Source organism: Grampus griseus, assembly GCF_964374135.1.
Source record: "Grampus griseus genome assembly, chromosome: 10".
In the NCBI taxonomy this organism is placed as follows: Eukaryota; Metazoa; Chordata; class Mammalia; order Artiodactyla; family Delphinidae; genus Grampus; species Grampus griseus.
The window spans coordinates 63,734,750-63,752,529 of NC_139004.1; the positions used below are offsets into that span (position 1 = coordinate 63,734,750).

The 17,780-nt window shown below is 46.4% G+C and overlaps 1 protein-coding gene across 2 annotated transcripts in view; it reads right to left on the reverse strand.

The window, feature by feature from the left end:
- Window positions 1–1,798: 1,798 nt before the first annotated feature.
- KIF9 (kinesin family member 9) overlaps window positions 1,799–17,780 on the reverse strand; it is a gene marked incomplete at its 3' end in the record, with an annotated part of 45,878 nt that continues 29,896 nt past the window's right edge. Inside the window, exons 14-21 of one of the 2 annotated variants that reach the window (XM_082663653.1) lie at window positions 17,060–17,150; window positions 16,440–16,573; window positions 14,687–14,878; window positions 13,401–13,615; window positions 10,246–10,422; window positions 9,702–9,817; window positions 9,185–9,289; window positions 1,799–2,075 (exon numbers count right to left, since the gene is read on the reverse strand). In XM_082663653.1, the coding sequence (XP_082519779.1) occupies window positions 2,025–2,075; window positions 9,185–9,289; window positions 9,702–9,817; window positions 10,246–10,422; window positions 13,401–13,615; window positions 14,687–14,878; window positions 16,440–16,573; window positions 17,060–17,150 (1,081 nt within the window). The remainder of the gene's footprint in view (window positions 2,076–9,184; window positions 9,290–9,701; window positions 9,818–10,245; window positions 10,423–13,400; window positions 13,616–14,686; window positions 14,879–16,439; window positions 16,574–17,059; window positions 17,151–17,780) is intronic. The other variant, XM_082663654.1, reaches the window with a different exon arrangement.

The window sequence follows — 17,780 nt, forward strand, 5'->3', positions numbered from 1 at the left end:
ATGTCAGTGGGGAAATTTTTTTAGCTCACCTCTTCATCAGGTGCTACCTTTATGCAAGGGGTCCCATTTCCATCTTCCTATGAGGCATGGGCCATAGTCTTATTTCTCACACTTATGTGGGCATTAACACTCAAAAGCAACCGTCCACTCACACACCTTCTACCAGCCATAGCCGGTTCACACACTGACCACTCTGGTTTTCAACTCTCCAGCTCCTGGCAGTTTCCTTTCTTTCCTGCAAATTTAGCTTTGCATTTAAAAGAATGTTATACTTTAGACAGTATCTCTTTTTGTAGCCAGAGTGTTTTCAGGTTACCTTATCTGTCACATTGATGGAATTGGAAGTCCCTTTAGGGGTGATTGTGATGGTCAGATTAGCTCAGCAGGAACTATTTTCTAGAACAACAGGCATATTTGAGTGGATATCATGCCCCCTAGCTCCCTGTCATGTTGGAAGCATCTGCTCCTGTGAGGAGTTTGCATGGAGGGTGATCTACAGAGCACCGTTTGGCTTATTCCTGTGGCTCTGCCCACGCTGACGATTACTTGTTTCAGTTTGTGCCAGAACTGACTGAGGCGTATGTGGTGACGAATGAGCTAGAGACACATGGGACCAACTGCCATGACAGAGGCCCAGCCTGCCCTGGCCTGCAGGCCCCAGGACTGGCTGTCCAGGAATTCTGTGCAGGGATGACCAGCATGCCACATGCCATTCTAGCCAGTGACAGGGAATGAAGGGAAGGGGGACTGGTTATACCACAAATGGCTGCTTCCTGTGGCTCCAGCAGGATGATGTACTCCTGTTTACTATGTTCTATTTCCTGAGCTGCTCCAAAGACGCGGGAACCCCAAACAAGTGCTGGTAAGGGCAAGGGCAGCCAAGAAGGGAAAGAATCTGAACTCTCTAGGGCCTCCAACTCATCAGCTGGGATGATGAGCAGAGCCTGGCCATATCTGCCTGTTTGGCCACATTTAAAGGAAACATGAGGACTGACCAACAAGGCTGTGTGTACACCATAAGTGCTGATCAGTGACAGCCCCCCACGTGTCATCCAAGGGAATGAAGTCAGGGGACTTCAAAGCTGCTCCGGGAAGCCTTGGCATAGAAGGAGTCTCTGAAAGCTGTTTCAGGACCGTTGTGTATCTGCCAGGCAGTGAAGGAGAAAGGGGGTGGATAGGAGAGAGGGCAGAGACCTTAAGGAAAGCCTTCAGCTTTCTCTCTTCAACAAAACCCCCATCTGGCTGCTCATTGATGGGCTGAAGAACAGAACCATAGGGTCTTTGATTGGAAAGATGCCATTTAGTTCAACCTTCCAGCTAGTGCAGGTTCTGCAATCTCCTTGCCAGACAGCCTCCCACCATGGGGTTCTCACTGCTAACTTCATGGTAGGAATGATCTCATTTTAAGCCTCTTCTTATTTTGAGGTAAAAATCTGCCTTTCAGTCATTTCCACCTACACCGCATCCTCTCCTGGTTGCTGAGGAAGAAGCACCTCCTGCCTTCACTGGCTCAGGAACACAGAGAGGATTCCCTGCGAGAACCTACAGTCTCACCCATGAGAACCAGGGCTCCTCGGACCCAGCTCATCCCCAGGATGGCCATCCAGGAAAGGAAAGAGGCTGACCAGTGGGACAAAGGCCTGCCAGAGGGAGACTGGCTGAGCTACTTCTTCACTTTCTTACTGGAGACTCAGTTAGGACCCCACCTGTACATAGGGAAGACATCCTCCCAGATAGGAAATAAAATAAAGTTCTTGGATGAGCACTGAAAGCCGAACTAGAAAGTTATTTTATCCTGTCCCTGCATATAAGACAGTGAATCGAAACCAAAAGTGTTCTGTGAAGATATTCGAAGGTGTCCTTTGAAGGCTGTTCCTCCTGGCAGGTAGGCCATTGTGTGTTCTCTGGGCTGCGCCCAGCCTTGGAGCAGAGGGATTGGAGTCTGGGCAGGTGCTTTGGCAGTGCCTCTAGAATAGGCAGGAGTAGCTGGGGGTTTCGTCCTTCAACGCACTGTCAGTGAGTCCCTATTTTCTATGTGTCTGCTGGAGGCCCATCATGGTTTTCAAATAATTGTGCTAGACACAGAAAAGGGGAGAAAACAGAAGTTGATTAGGACATGCGGACCTAACAAGGACTCAGAAGCCACACCACTTATATCCACCCCATCATTCTTCCTGCAAATATCACTGTTTGAGGATAAGGATTCCCTTTGACTAGCCCCAGTTCTGTGAGAAATAATGTTCCATTCAATCCCTCTCATTCTTTCATCCTAAAGAAAGTGTGTAAAACTGTTTTTAAATGTTTAAAAGGAGACAGGCATGTTTCAAGGGCCCACTTGAAAGTTTCTGACAAGAAGTAGGTTCAAAAAAAGAAAAGAAAAGGGCTCTTTCTCCAGAGGGATGGGGGCCCATGTATTCCGAAGGGCCTTCCCTCTGCAAATCAACTAGATGTTCGTGAATCCTACCCTTTTAATGAACTGCTAGCCTCTTGGAAAGCATGTGGAAAAAGTAAGCTGAAACAGAATCAGTGGGCAGGGCAGTGAGCAAGAAATTCTAAAACCAACATGGAATTTGGAGGTGAATCCTAGATTCCCCACATGGTGAATCTGAACTGAAACTGAAGCTCCCACATGAAGCTGGAATTATTTTACCCCAATTTTTTATTGTGGTAAAATACACACAACATACAAATTTCCATCTTAACTATGTTTAAGTGTACAATTTAGTGGTATTAAATACATTGATAATGTTGTGCAACCATCACTATCATCTATCTCCATAACTCTTTTCATCATCCCAAACTGAAATTCCATATGCTTTGAACAATAACTCCCCGTTCCCCTCTCCCTGCAGACCCTGAAAATCACCACTATACTTTCAATCTTTATGATTTTTTTAAGTCAGTCATTTAATTTTTAAATTATTTTTTTTAAGTTTTATTGGAGTGTAGTTGATTTACAATGTTGTGTTAGTTTCAGGTGTACAGCAAAGTGATTCAATTATACATATACATATATTCATTCTTTTTTAGATTCTATTCACATATAGGTTATCCCAGAATATAGGTTGTCCCAGAATATTGAATAGAGTTCCCTGTGCTAAATAGTAAGTCTCTGTTGGTTATCTATCTTATATATTATAGTGTTGTCTGTTAATCCCAAGCTCCTGATTTATCCCTCCCTGCCACATTTCCCCTTTGGCAACCATAAGTTTGTTTTCAATATCTGTAAGCCTGTTTCTATTTTGTAAATAAGTTCATTTGTATCATTTTAAAAAATTAGATTCCACATATGAGTGACATCATATGATATTTGTCTTTCTCTGTCTGACTTACTTCACTTAGTATGATAATCTCTAGGTCACACCATGTTGCTGCAAATGGCATTATTTCATTCTTTTTTATGGCTGAGTAGTATTCCATTGTATATATGTACCACATCTTTATCCATTCCTCTGCCGATGTACATTTAGGTTGCTTCCATTTCTCTAATAATTAGTTATGTTGAGCATCTTTTCATGTGCTTTTTGGCCATCTGTATGTCTTCTTTGGAGAAACGTCTATTTAGATCTTCTGCCCATTTTTGTATTGGGTTGTCTGTTTTTTTGATATTGAGCTGCATGAGCTGGTTGTGTATTTTGGAGATTAATCCCTTGTTGGTTGCTTGACTTGCAAATATTTTCTCCCATTCTGAGGGTTGTCTTTTTGCTTTGTTTATGGTTTCCGTTTCTGTGCAAAAGCTTTTAAGTTTAATTAGATCCCATTTGTTTATTTTTGTGTTTATTTTCATTACTCTAGGAGGTGGATCAAAAAAGATCTTGCTTCAATTTATGTCAAAGGATGTTCTTCCTATGTTTTCCTCTGAGAGTTTTATAGTGTCCAGCCTTACATTTAGGTCTCCAATACATTTTGAGTTTATTTTTGTGTATGGTGTTAGGGAATGTTCTAATTTCATTCTTTTACATGTAGCTGTACAGTTTTCCCAGCACCACTTATTCTCTAGTAGGTCTGTGTCTTTATTCCCGTCTTACCCCTTCACGACCTTTTTTTTTTCTTAGATTCCATATATATGTGTTAGCATACGGTATTTGGTTTTCTTTCTGACTTACTTCACTCTGTATGACAGACTCTAGGTCCATCCACCTCACTACAAATATCTCAATTTCGTTTCTTTTTATGGCTGAGTAATATTCCATTGTATATATGTGCCACATCTTCTTTATCCATTCATCCGATGATGGACACATAGGTTGCTTCCATGTCCTGGCTATTGTAAATAGAGCTGCAATGAACATTTTGGTACATGACTCTTTTTGAATTATGGTTTTCTCAGGGTATATGCCCAGTAGTGGGATTGCTGGATCATATGGTAGTTCTATTTTTAGTTTTTTAAGGAACCTCCATACTGTTCTCCATAGTGGCTGTATCAATTTACATTCCCACCAACAGTGCAAGAGGGTTCCCTTTTCTCCACACCCTCTCTAGCATTGTTTCTAGATTTTTTGATGATGGCCATTCTGACTGGTGTGAGATGATATCTCATTGTAGTTTTGATTTGCATTTCTCTAATGATTAATGATGTTGAGCATTCTTTCATGTGTTTGTTGGCAATCTGTATATCTTCTTTGGAGAAATGTTTATTTAGGTCTTCTGCCCATTTTTGGATTGGGTTGTTTGTTTTTTTGTTATTGAGCTGCATGGGCTGCTTGTAAATCTTGGAGATTAATCCTTTGTCAGTTGCTTCATTTGCAAATATTTTCTCCCATTCTGAGGGTTGTCTTTTGGTCATGTTTGTGGTTTCCTTTGCTGTGCAAAAGGTTTTAAGTCTCGTTCGATTCCATTTGTTTATTTTTGTTTTTATTTCCATTTCTCTAGGAGTTGGGTCAAAAAGGATCTTGCTGTGATTTATGTCATAGAGTGTTCTGCCTATGTTTTCCTCTAAGAGTTTGATAGTGTCTGGCCTTACATTTAGGTTTTTAATCCATTTTGAGTTTATTTTTGTGTATGGTGTTAGGGAGTGTTCTAATTTCATACTTTTACATGTACCTGTCCAGTTTTCCCAGCACCACTTATTGAAGAGGCTGTTTATTCTCCACTCTATATTCCTGCCTCCTTTATCAAAGATAAGGTGACCATATGTGTGTGGGTTTATCTCTGGGCTTTCTATACTGTTCCATTGATATATATTTCTGTTTTTGTGCCAGTACCATACTGTCTTGATTACTGTAGCTTTGTAGTATAGTCTGAAGTCAGGCAGCCTGATTTCTCCAGCTCCGTTTTTCTTTCTCAAGACTGCTTTGGCTATTCGGGGTCTTTTGTGTTTCCATACAAATTGTAAAATTTTTTGTTCTAATTCTGTGAAAAATGCCATTGGTAATTCGATAGGGATTGCACTGAATCTGTAGAATGCTTTGGGTAGTATAGTCATTTTCACAATATTGACTCTTCCAATCCAAGAACATGGTATATCGCTCCATCTGTTTGTGTCATGTTTGATTTCTTTCATCAGTATCTTATCATTTTCTGAGTACAGGTCTTTTGCCTCCTTAGGTAGGTTTATTCCTAGGTATTTTATTCTTTTTGTTGTAATGGTAAACGGGATTGTTTCCTTAATTACTCTTTCTGATCTTTTGTTTTTACTGTATAGAAATGCAACAGATTTCTGTGTATTAATTTTGTATCCTGAAACTTTACCAGATTCATTGATGAACTCTAGTAGTTTTCTGGTAGCATCTTCAGAATTTTCTATGTATAGTCTATCTTTATGATTTCTGACTACTCTAAGTACCTCATGTAAGTGGAACCATACAGTTATTTGTCTTTCTGTGACTGGTTTATTTCACATAGTGGCTGTACCATTTTACATTCCCACCAACAGCACACAAGGGTTCCAATTACTCCACATCCTTGCCAACACTTGTTATTTTCTTTTTTTTTTTATTAGTAGCCATCCTAATGCGTGTAAGGTGGTATCTCATTGTAGTTTTGATTTGCATTTCTCTAATGATTAGTAATGTTGAACATCTTTTCATGTGTTTACTGTCCATCTGTATATCTTCTTTGGAGAAATGTCTATTCAAATCCTTTGCCCATTTTTGAATTGGATTTTGTTTTCTGGTTGTTGAGTTTTAGGAATTCTCTGTATATTCTGGATATTAATCCCTTATCAGGCTGGAATTCTTGAAGGAGTTTAAAAAGGTCCTGGGTTGGTAATGCCACATGGCAAAAGCAGGTGCAAACTCTTTCAGGAGGAAAGTAATTTCAGCTTATACATTCAGGACTCTTAGAGCTTAAGTTCAATCACATTTGTGGTCAATTGAATTTCAACAAGGGTGCCAGACAATTCAACGGAGAAAGAATCAATTTTTCAACAATTGGTACTGGGAAAACTGGATATCCACATGGAAAAGAATAAAGTTGGACCCCTGCCTCATATCATATGCCCCCTCCTCTGAGCCCAGAAGGGGTAGGCCTCTCTGTGGTCAGACAAGGAAGCTCCTGCATAGTGGTCACAGTCAAACAATGTCCGAGGCTGGGCTGCCTATGCCTACTTGACCCCACTCCATTCTCTCCCATAGAGCCCTGCCCTCCTACAGGTCTGGGCTTCCTTGATCCAGGGCTGATCTGGGCTTCCCTTCAGGGGCCAGAGTTAATAAAGCTTGATGGCCACAGCATAAGGCTAAATGGATGCCTGGATAAAGCCATCCTCTCTCCTGCTGAAGGAGTGGGCCCAGGCAACTGGGATGGGCAGGTGACCCTTCCCCAAGCCACAGCTGATTGAACCAAGAATGCACACTTAATCCAAGAAGAGTCAGTTAGGCTTCTCCCTCCAGAGAGACACAAAGTAAGTAGTCAGGTGATATTGGGCACTGGGGCTGTGAAGTCTTGGAAAATAAGGGCATGCCAGGGCCAAGGCTGGAGCTAGAAATTGAGAGGTGGGGAGGGGAGAACAGATAGATGAAGGATCAAACCTCAGGGAGAAGCTAAGGTCAGATCTGGAAGAAGAAAGGCCTGGAGGGAGAGGAGCCTGGGCCCTGCTTCCTACCAATGAGTTCTATGGCCTGCTAATCAAAGTGTGGTCTTGGACTAGCTGCATGGGCACCATCTGGGTACTTATTAAAAGTGCAGACTCTCAGATTCACCCTGGACCTGCTGCATCAGAATCTGCATTCTAACAAGACTCCTGGTGATGTATGTACACAGCGCAGGGTGAGAGGTGCTACTATGGAACCTTCAGAATCTGTGTTAACAAACCCCTTCACTCAAGCTTCTTTGAGTGGGCTTTAGCTCCTCACAGCCATCAAAGGTCAGTGAAGGTATCAGTTTAACTATAAATGTAAAGAATGAACTCAATCAGGAGAAGGGCTTTCTAACTGTAACACAAAATCCAGAAGCCAAGAAAGAGAAGACTGATACACTTGATTTCATAAAAATCAGCAAAATAACTACAAAAAAACCATAAGTAAAGCCAAAAGACAAATAGGGGGAAATATTTGCAACTCATATCATAAAGAGCTAATCTCCCCAATGTATCAAGAGTTCCTATAAATTAATAAGAAAAAGACCAACAACCAATAGAAAAATGGGCAAAAATATCAACAGGCAGTTTATAGGAAAAGAAATTAAAATGGCCCTTAAACATATGAAAAGAAGCTTGACTTTACTGATAATAAGAGAAATACAAATCAAGGCTAGACTGAGAGACCATTTTTCACCTTTCAGATTGGAAAAACCCAAAAAGCAGGATACTGCATCTTGCGGGGAGGCTGTGGGGAACTAGCATCCTGTATATGCTGCTGGGGGGTGGGGGGTGGGTGATGGATTCAGCTCTAGGCGGGCAATTCGGCACCATCTATCAAAAGTACAAATGTCGGGCTTCCCTGGTGGCGCAGTGGTTGAGAATCTGCCTGCCTATGCAGGGGACACGGGTTCGAGCCCTGGTCTGGGAGGATCCCACATGCCGCGTAGCAACTAGGCCCGTGAGCCACAACTACTGAGCCTGCGCGTCTGGAGCCTGTGCTCCGCAACAAGAGAGGCCGCGATAGTGAGAGGCCCGCACACCGCGATGAAGAGTGGCCCCCGCTTGCCACAACTAGAGAAAGCCCTCGCACAGAAACGAAAACCCAACACAGCCAAAAATAAATAAATTAATAATAATAAAAAAAAAAAGTACAAATGTCCTTTTGGCCAAGAAATTCACTCCTACAAACTTGCCTTTCACTCCTGCGTGAATTCACATTTGTACAAGGTTAATTATCACAGCAATGTTTGTCATAGTAAAGAAGTGGAACCTCCTAAAATCCCTCAATATGAGATGCATTAAATGCATTCTGATAGATCCTTGCAACGGAGTACTACTATGCAGCTGTGAAAAAGAACACAGCAGCACCAACAGGTTGAAAGGGGACGATCTTCAGGATAGACTGTTAAGTGGAAAAAGCGAGATGCAGAACAATGTGCAGGAGGAACACTAGAAATAAGTGACAGCGGTTCCTTGTCAGAGGGGACTGGTGGGAGCTGGACTGATGGGGGACTGGGTATTAGTATTTTCATGCTTTTTAATGCTTCAATTGTATCATCCTATTGAAAATGTAAATGAGTACCACAAAAATATTTTTGAAACAATGAGCTCACTTGGGCAGTCACCCCATGTGCAGCTGCCACCTGCCGTATAAGAACTGCCTCTGGGCACAGAAAAGCGCACAGCATACAGGCCTTCTGTGTTCTGGCTCCAGGCTGAGCCTCAGCAGAGCGGAGACCCTTTGTTCCAGCCCGCTCAGTGAGGAGAGTACCAGGCCATGTCTAGCTTTGCCTTGGCTGCCTGTGGTCCTCTGGTCCCCTGCCACCTGTGCACAGTGGCCTCCACAGGAGAGGTTCTCCCCAACAGGAAGTGGCCTCAGGGGAGCCCCAGGCCCTGTCCTGGCATGTTATTCACACATGGGCTGTCTTAGCACTCACCAGCCATGTCCAGGCCTGGCCGAAGTCTGTGGGACCCCTATTGGTTCCAGCCCAGCCCCAGGACTCTGGAGTTGGCAGAAGATACCCACTGACTCTGGGTGACTCTGGATTTCCCTGGGCTGGCGTATTCCTCCTCAGCCTCTCTGCAGTGGGGAGTGTAATCCTGGGTGTCCTAGTAATGAGGTCCCTGAGGCCTTGCCTTCCTGGAGACATGAATCCCCCAAGTTACCTTCTGTTCTGTCTTGACTTTGGCATTGTAGAAGGAGACAGAATCAGGGCCCTCTGGCAGCATCGTCTGCTGCAGCCGGCTGAACCTGTCCTGGTCATCTTCTCCCTACAAGAGTCCCAACACAGCACAGTCCCTTAGCCTGACGTTGTCAGGATCCACTCTGACAGGGCCTGTGGTGGGCATTAGGGCAGCCTCTCGCTGGGTCTGCAGACCTCCACCCAGGATAGCTCACAATCCCCCAGCCTCATGTTTTCCAGTGTCATCACGGACACCCTGTAACCACCACCAGGGCAAGATGAGCCACTCAAGAAGGGGTGCAGCAGCATGTGGTGGTTTCTCTGTCCTCATCCTTGATAACAGGGGAGAGACCTGTACCTGCCCACCTGCCTGGGCCAGCTGTAGGAGAGGCTGGGAGCAGCTGGTACACTGCCAAGCTTGTGGAGAGAACAGAGGACAAGGGGCACTGCCCACTGCCCTGTGCTCATCACCATCCCCACCCCTGCCCTGTGCCACTCACCAGAGACACAATCCTGCTGAGAGGCATCATGCCTGGCCGGATGCTGCCACCTGGCTTCAGTGCCGCCTGCAGGTCCTCAGGGACAAAGAAGGACTCATTGTACCAGATGTCAAATTCTGTAGGGAGACAGGGAGATGGCACTGTGAGGGTGGGGAGTCCCTGAGGAAGCAGGTCAAGGCTGTGTGTGTCTGTCTGTCTTGTGCTTGTCACAGCTCACCCTCTCTTCACTTCCTGCTCCAGGGCCTCACCCTTTCCCATCTCCATCTCCTGCCCTCAGAATCCTGGAAACACACATCTAAAGCCCTGTCCAGGGACTTCCCTGGCAGTCCAGTGGTTAAGACTCCACTGCAGGCTTTGATCCCTGCAGCGGGAACTAGGGGAACTAGGATCCCGCATGGCCCAGGGCATAGCCAAAAAAAAGTCCTGTCCAGCCCCTGCCTCTGCCAGAGAAAAGTTCTGAAGCCACTTCTAGAACTCAGACGGTAGCCCTGCCCTGTGCCTCCTGGAACCCCAGGTGGCCAGCCAACCTTCCCAAACGGCACACCCATGAGCAGGCGATGTCGACACTGATCCACCAGGCGCTGGCAGTACTGGATCTCAGCCCTGAGGTCCTGTAGGTCCTGATACTCTGTCCGGTACTGCTTCTTGAGGTCTTTAAGCTTCAAGATCAGCAGGAATTCCTCCTCATCAATGATCATCAGCCCCTTGTTCTCATACTCGCCTGCAGGGGGAAGGAAGAGGTTAGGGAATGAGGTGCCCACCTGAGGTGGTCAGAAAGAGGGGAGAGTGCTGGCAAAGCATGAAGACAGGACCTGGGAAGGGCTGGGGTGCAGCATGGAGGTGGACAAGGCATGAGAAGGCCAGGCTACTAGGATATGTCTCACAGGGAGAGGGGGCTCAGGTCAGAGGACCACACTGGCATTTTTAGGACAAACAGGAGGGGTAGGCAGAGGAAAGGGTAGAGATGGCCCACATTCCACGATTATTTTGATCTTAAACCCCACTAGCCAAAGATATCCAGTAAATACCTCTATTATACAGGTGTTTACCTTTTTTATAAATTATGTAAACAAGCTGCCGCCACTGGCTAGTACCACAAGGCAGTTGGGCAGGGTTCCTTATTAATAACAGTAGATGTAAACCCACATTTCAAATTGTCTTCTTGACGATTTCAGCATTCGCCAGCTACCTTCTTGTCAGAGAACATCAGACATCTTGTCGGATGGCTGTCAGAGGGCTCCAGGAGGAGAGGGGTCAGTCGTGCTATTAGTCATCTCCTCTACTCACTGTCTCTTTGTATGGACCTTTTCAGGTCTGTCAGTTTGAAAGGTTGTTAGGTTAAGACAAAATAACGATATCTGTGGAGCCACTCACCTGGCTGTCTACTGCTCACAGCACCTTGAAAGTTCAGCAAAGGCATCGTGTCAACACCCAGCCCGAGGACCCTTGGAGAGTGAGTCCTGTTTGTGACTGAGGTGTGTGGCCAGGGTGCACGAGGCAGTCCCCAGGCACCAGAGGAAAGCATTAGCACTTCCGCTGATGTTTACAGGGGAGAAGTGAGGCACATTAAGTGTCACTGACACCATTCATGGAGAGGCAAGGGTTCCAATTCAAGGTGTTTGCAGTGTGGTGGGGTGGGGGGGAGTGGTGTCCAGGGTAGCCCTCACCTTCAGTGCAGAGCAACCTGGTTTGCATGCTGTGGGCCTGATGTGGTCACTTTGATACAGACAAATCCGTCAGTCACAGAGTAGAGTCTTTACAGTACTCTGTTGACATGGGGAGTGACAACATCTTTTGTGCTACCCAGAGGTTCTCTGATTATCTCCACAGAAAACACTTATGAGAGCTGAACTTAAGATGATTTTTCTTTTTTTTTTTTTTTTCACAAAAGACTAATTAATGTCTCAAATTCAGTGACTGTTCTGGGCTGATAAGTGGCTGTCAGTCAAGGTACCTAGAAAATATTTTTAAAAATGAATTTACTCGATCTGTTCCCTTAAGATAAAGGTATTTTACTTGCTATTTTAACAACCAATGGGAAGAACAACTGCTTTCGGGGGGAAAGAGCAAAAATGTTTTTTGATACTGATAAAAGTTTAAATATTTTAACATATTGTTTATTTCTTCTTCAACCCATCCTTTAAAAATGTCCATTTTCAGGTATATTGAGGAGTAAGTGATATATCAGCATATATATTATTTAAAATATGTAAATATATAATAAGGGGTTGCATATTCAAAGGAGGTGTGGGGGGACTTCCCTGGTGGCACAGTGGTTAAGACTCCACGTTCCCAATGCAGGGGACCCGGGTTCCATCCCTGGTCAGGGAACTAGATCCCAAATGCGTGCTGCAACTAAGAGTTCGCATGCCACAACTAAGGAGCCCACGTGCCACAACTAAGGAGCCCTGGAGCTGCAACTAAGGAGCCCACCTGCCACAGCTAAAAACTGGTGTGGCCAAATAAATAAATATTAAAAAAAAAAAAAGGTGTAGGTAGAAGGCACAAAGAAGTGCTTGTTCGTCCTGCAAGGCCTTCACTCTAGAGGTTCTGGGTGGGGGCATGTCTGGAGCCATCATCACCCACCTTCCCCTCTGGAACAGTGTGTTAACGCTTGGTCCATAGGGTATGAGCAAAGTAGCCCCAAGAATTTGGAAATAAAGTTGCCCTCTGAGAAATAAGTGAGTAAAATGCAACCTCTGTGAGTGAGATGATCCCCCTGACCTGCAGAAAACCAAGTGCCACCTGGAGATGCCCAGGTGATCAGTGAGATCATTCAAGAAGGCTGGCCTAGCATAGGGTTGTGATTTAGCAAGGGAAAGCCCAGTAACCGGTGGTGTGCCCTGCCTGTGAACAAGAGTATGGCCTCTGAACCACCAGCCTCAGTGTTGGGATGGTTACTCATTAAAATGCAGGTTCTGGGCCCTGCTCCAGATTTCCTGAGTCAGAGCCACTGATTGCAGCCTAGGAATCTGTACTTGACCAGCCCTTCCAAATGAGTCCTCTGCTTACTCAAGCTTGAGGGTTCTTGGTGCCCATTGAAGGTATGGGCAGTGTCTGCCACTGGGACAAGGGCACCAGGTCAGGGTAACCGGGTGAGCACTCTCCCCACTCCCCACACAGGGGTCCCTGCTCGTTGAGCCTGAGGGCTTCCCACACCACCTGCCTTAAGAGACAAGACTTTGCTAGGCCAGTTTGTTGCGGGGTTGGCATGAGGAATGGTCTTAGTGACAGTGAATCACTTGGCCCCTGGTATCCACATTCTCATTCCCTCCTCAGCTTCTCATGTCTTGACCAGCACCCCTACCCCAATCAGACCACTGTGGTCAGTGAGGAGACAACACCAGGACCCATGGACCTTGTGGCGGTCGCCAGCCACCCATCTCCCTGGGGAAGTGTCTACAAGACCAACATTCTGTCCCTCCATGGGCAGAAGCACATATCAGATGGAAGGTCCAGCCCTTAGATCTGAGATAATGCAAGAAAGGGGACGTGCAGGCAGAAGCTAGCTGACAGGGAAGGACTCTGTGGTTCCCCAGGGCTGACTAGAGCCAAGTGATGACCCAGGGATGAAGCCTGCACCCCAACATCCCCTGCTGGCCCCCTTCCAACTCAGTCCTCCAGTGCCCAAGGCTGCCCCATCCCGAGCAGGATGACTCAGATCCCACTGTCCCCCAACTATCTTCCCATCACCTTTACCTTGCTTCTCTCGTAGTGACTTGTGGAAATTTAGTGCCTCCTTGGTCATGTCGATCTCCCGCTTGATGGCATTGATGCGCTGTGTGGTCTCGCTGGCCCTTTTCCTCCGCTCGTTCAAAATGGATTTGTTTTCTTTGAAGATGCGGTTGATCTCACTACCCCGTTCGTTCTTAAAGTCCTCAAAGGCCACAGGCTTGGCGGGTGGGGTGCTGGGCCTGAAGATGGAGGGGAAGGAGGAGGGAGAAATGGTGCAGCTGTCTTGGAGCCACCAGGCACTTCACCTTTCTTCCCTGGGGCTTCCGTAAGCAGGTCAGAATTCCTGGGCACCACCTACCCCAGATGGGAGCTAAACTGTGTAGGAATCATTCTCTCGTCTCTGTTTTACTGAGCACACAAGGGCACGTGACTATTGCAGAAAATGAGGAAAGTAAGGAAAAGTTACACACAAAAAAACCCCAAATACCACTCATTACCTATTGGCAACCACACTTTGGTGTATCTCCTTCATTTCTTTGATAACTGTTTTAATATTTGGAGTCATGCAATATGTATAATTTTACATCTTACTTTTTTCACAGAAGCATTCTTTCATGCTATTAAAAACTCTTTGAGAACTCTAGTTAATAAGATATAAGATGAAGTGTTACTATGGTAACATTAATGGTAGAATCAAGAGGGTGTTCACTATACAATTCTTCCAACTTCTCTGAATGTTTGGAAGTGTTCACAGGCTGGGGAAAAATTCTTCATGTACATCTTTGTACATTTCAAGGGCAGAGAAAATGATTCACTTAGTGCCCTTTCCCTAATGTCAACTATTGAAGGTGTTACCAAAATTTTTTTCTTTTGCTTTTTAAATTAATGACACAATCTTTTTGTATAAATCTTTGTCTACATCTCTAATTACTTCCTCAGGATAGATTCCTAAAAACTCAATCACTGACTCACCACAGAGAGGAACTGGGTGGCTGGAGGAATGGTCTCATACCTGAGAATTTTGTATCTTTTGAATATATTACTTATTCAAAATATGCAAATTTAATTATTCAAATAATTGCTATTTGGAGGGTCTAAAATGATTCCGTGTATAATTGTGTATCTTGGATGACTCCTGAGGTTGAACCATTTTGCACGTGTATAAGCCATCATATTTCTTCTTTTTTGGACTGTGCTCCTAGTCTTTGCCTATTACTCCCATTTTATTTCTCTTCTATCTGCAGGTGCTCTTTCCTTGTCATATGCTGATTTTGTATGATCTGGTGCAGGAGTTACTGTTAGATGGTCACCTGGGTGGGCGTAATTCCTCCTTTGGGGATTCCGAGGCAAGGGGCTCAATACTGGAGGTCTCCCGGTCCTGCAGAAGCATGTCTTTGACATCTCCATCCTTGGAGGATGGGGTCAACTGGGTCTTGGAGGTGGAAGCATCCAACTCCTTGCCACTCACAGGGCTGCTGGCACCCTCCTTTCTTGCCAAGGAGCTGGAAGGAGAAGGCAGGGAGACCCAAGGCTCAGTGTCTCTGATGCTGAGGGGAGTAATCTTGCTCAGCACTCATACACCAGAAGCCCCAGCCCACTCAGCTCCTATCTTGAACATAAACCCAGGCCAAAGGGCAAAGAGTACAACCCTAAGCCATGCAGATGGGGAGGAAGAGGAGAGAATTTCTCTCCCTTTTGTCAGAACAAGAAGTCCTCCTTCCAGCAGTCTCAGCAGGAGACACCTGGGAAAAATGGGCAGTCTCCAGTTTGGAAGCATATGGACATTTGGGGTGGGCCACAGGCTCTAAGGAGCATCATGGCTGCTGAGGTATTAGTCACACAGGCATCCCTGGGAAGGAGTAGCAGAGCCCCCACCCAGGGTGCGTCTGTCTGCAGACCAACAGTAAAGAGAGACACGTCTGACCCGCTGCTCTGATCAGTCCCCAACTTGCTCTCCCACCTCTGTCAGTGCCCACACCAGCTCCCCGGAAAGTAGCCATCCTCCCTCTCCAACTGATGGCACCCGGGGTCCTCCCTCCCAGAGAGGTACATGTGAGCAGGACTGAACTAAAGGGAGGATATACATGGCTCCTTCCACTGTTTCCTTCTCTTTTTTTCTTCTTGCAACAGGTGTGGCTTGGGGGAACCAAGCCTCGATCCATTTGTTACTGCACTAATTACCCAACGGCAGAACAGAGAGGGTGGGGGTGTGACCTCCCTTCCTGAAGAGGCAGGAGGAGGCCAGGGCATCCTCCTACCCGACTCCAATACTGCATGTGACAGTTTTCTACAATCAGCTCTGGCCCGTGTCCTTTTACAAGTGATAATGGTAACAACATATTTGTATTGAGGTCTTCCAGGGACAGGAATTGCACTTACTCACTTATCCTCAAAACCACCCCGGTGACTGATGCTATTATTGTTATTATACCCATTTTAGGGATGAGGAAACAGAGGCAGAGAGGCTCTTACACCTCACTGGGGTGACCCCCGTGGGTGAAAGAACTACTGAGCAGGGAGGTGAGCCCAGGCATTACCTCCAGAACGTGTGCTTTGTCCACCACGACACAGCACTTCCCAGGGAGGCTGGTTCATTAAGGGAACTTGACACCCTGCATCTACAAACGAGTCTTGCCTGAAAGGTGAGCTGGAGTTTTTAGGTGATATGCGTGCCAATTAGCCGGGTCACAGAAGGAACCTGGTGGTGGGAGCTGGGTTTCCACATGAAGTACCAGAGGGCGAGTGCCAGCCTGGCTTCTCACTTCCACTCTACCACACCTTAGCAATGTGACCTTGGAATGAATTCCCCTCTCTGAGCCTTGGTTTCCTCATTAGTTAAAATGGAGACATGAACTCCCACCTTGTGGAACTGCTGTGAGGATGACAGGTGACCAGCCCCAGCCTGGGCCCCACAGATGCTGCTAGTATTGGCAGGAGAGGTCTCCATTGTGACTACCCCATAACTAAGATACCGGGGGAAGGGAGGGACAGCTCATGTCCTCCCTTTCACCAGCCAAGGAGGGCCAGGTGCTGATCAGCTGGAGCAGCAGGAAGGTCACTCACCCGAGCTGCTCTTTGAACATCTTCTTGGACTTGGATTTCTTCCCGGGTCTGGTAGAGAAAGGGGCGACTCCGAGTCCGAAGCCTTGTCCGTCAGGCTCGCCCACTAGGTGGCCGTCATCATCCACGAGCCCTACCTGGACAGAGGCCAGTTGCAGGTCTATGGTTAGATTAAGGGTTCAGGCTCCCTGGGGAACCAGGTGTATATGGACCAAAGGTGGACATGTTCATCCCACACACCGAGATGTGGCTCCTGCTGATGTCACTTCAGGCTGTCCCCAGCAGAGCTGTCTTTGACCACCCCACCCAATGTCCACTTCCTACATCAACTCCTCTCATGGTCTGGTGTCTCATTCCATACGCTGAGGCTCTTGGGGCCCGTTTCCAACCTAACTCTGGGAATTGGTCTTGTTTACTACTAGCCACATCTCCATTTTATGGAGAACATTTTGAACTCATATGCGGTTTACTCCTGCCTGGGTCACCCCATGCTCATGCTGGTGTTACCTTTATCTGTCGCAACCCTAGATCTGCTTTAATGCAAGACACTCACTGTCTCTGGAAAGATCTGGGGATGGAAAAATCTGATGTGAGTCTTGTCGACAAGAGGCAATTGTGCTTACCTTCTGGACAGCAGAGATGGCTTCGAAGTCATTCTTGTCTATGAGGGTGTACTTCCTGCGCAAAGTGGATTCCACTTCCTGTTCCTGTTGGCTTGGGAGAGAGAGTGAAAGAACCCATCACAGCTGGGGCCATGCTGAACCCACTGGGCAAGCACCAACTACTGGAGTTAGAAGTCGTTTGTGTGTGGCCCCTGCGGCAGAGCCACATCCTCATCATGAACCAGATCAGACCAAAAACGCTCATTCCCCTGCTCTCCACTCCCCAGTGTGTGTACCCATTGTCCAGCCCCCAAATCTGCAGGGGCCATCTTATGTGCCAAGCACAACTGCTCTAAGATGACCTTTAACAAGGACTGTAAGCCTACCTCGGCACCATGCTTCCCCACCTGTCTGTCTCTAACAGGCCCTTCAAAATCACATACCCAGCTTCTGTGATACCATCCAGCATCAGGCAGTCAGGCTACAGGTATGTCTGTACCCAAATAAACCACAAATCCCTCCTGAGGTGGGGAGGCGGGTGTGGGGAGTATCAAAGTGTCCTGCTCCGGCCATCTTCAGGGCTGGCACTCCACAAGGACCTCCTGTCCAATTAATAAACTCAGGAAACCAGGGACCGCCTCGTCTCTGAGTAGCCCTTGAATGGAGGGTTGTCCTCCCCACTTCCCCCAGGGGAAGGGCAGGGCAGGAGGATATAAGAGCTCAGGGGCAGAGGCTGTCGGGG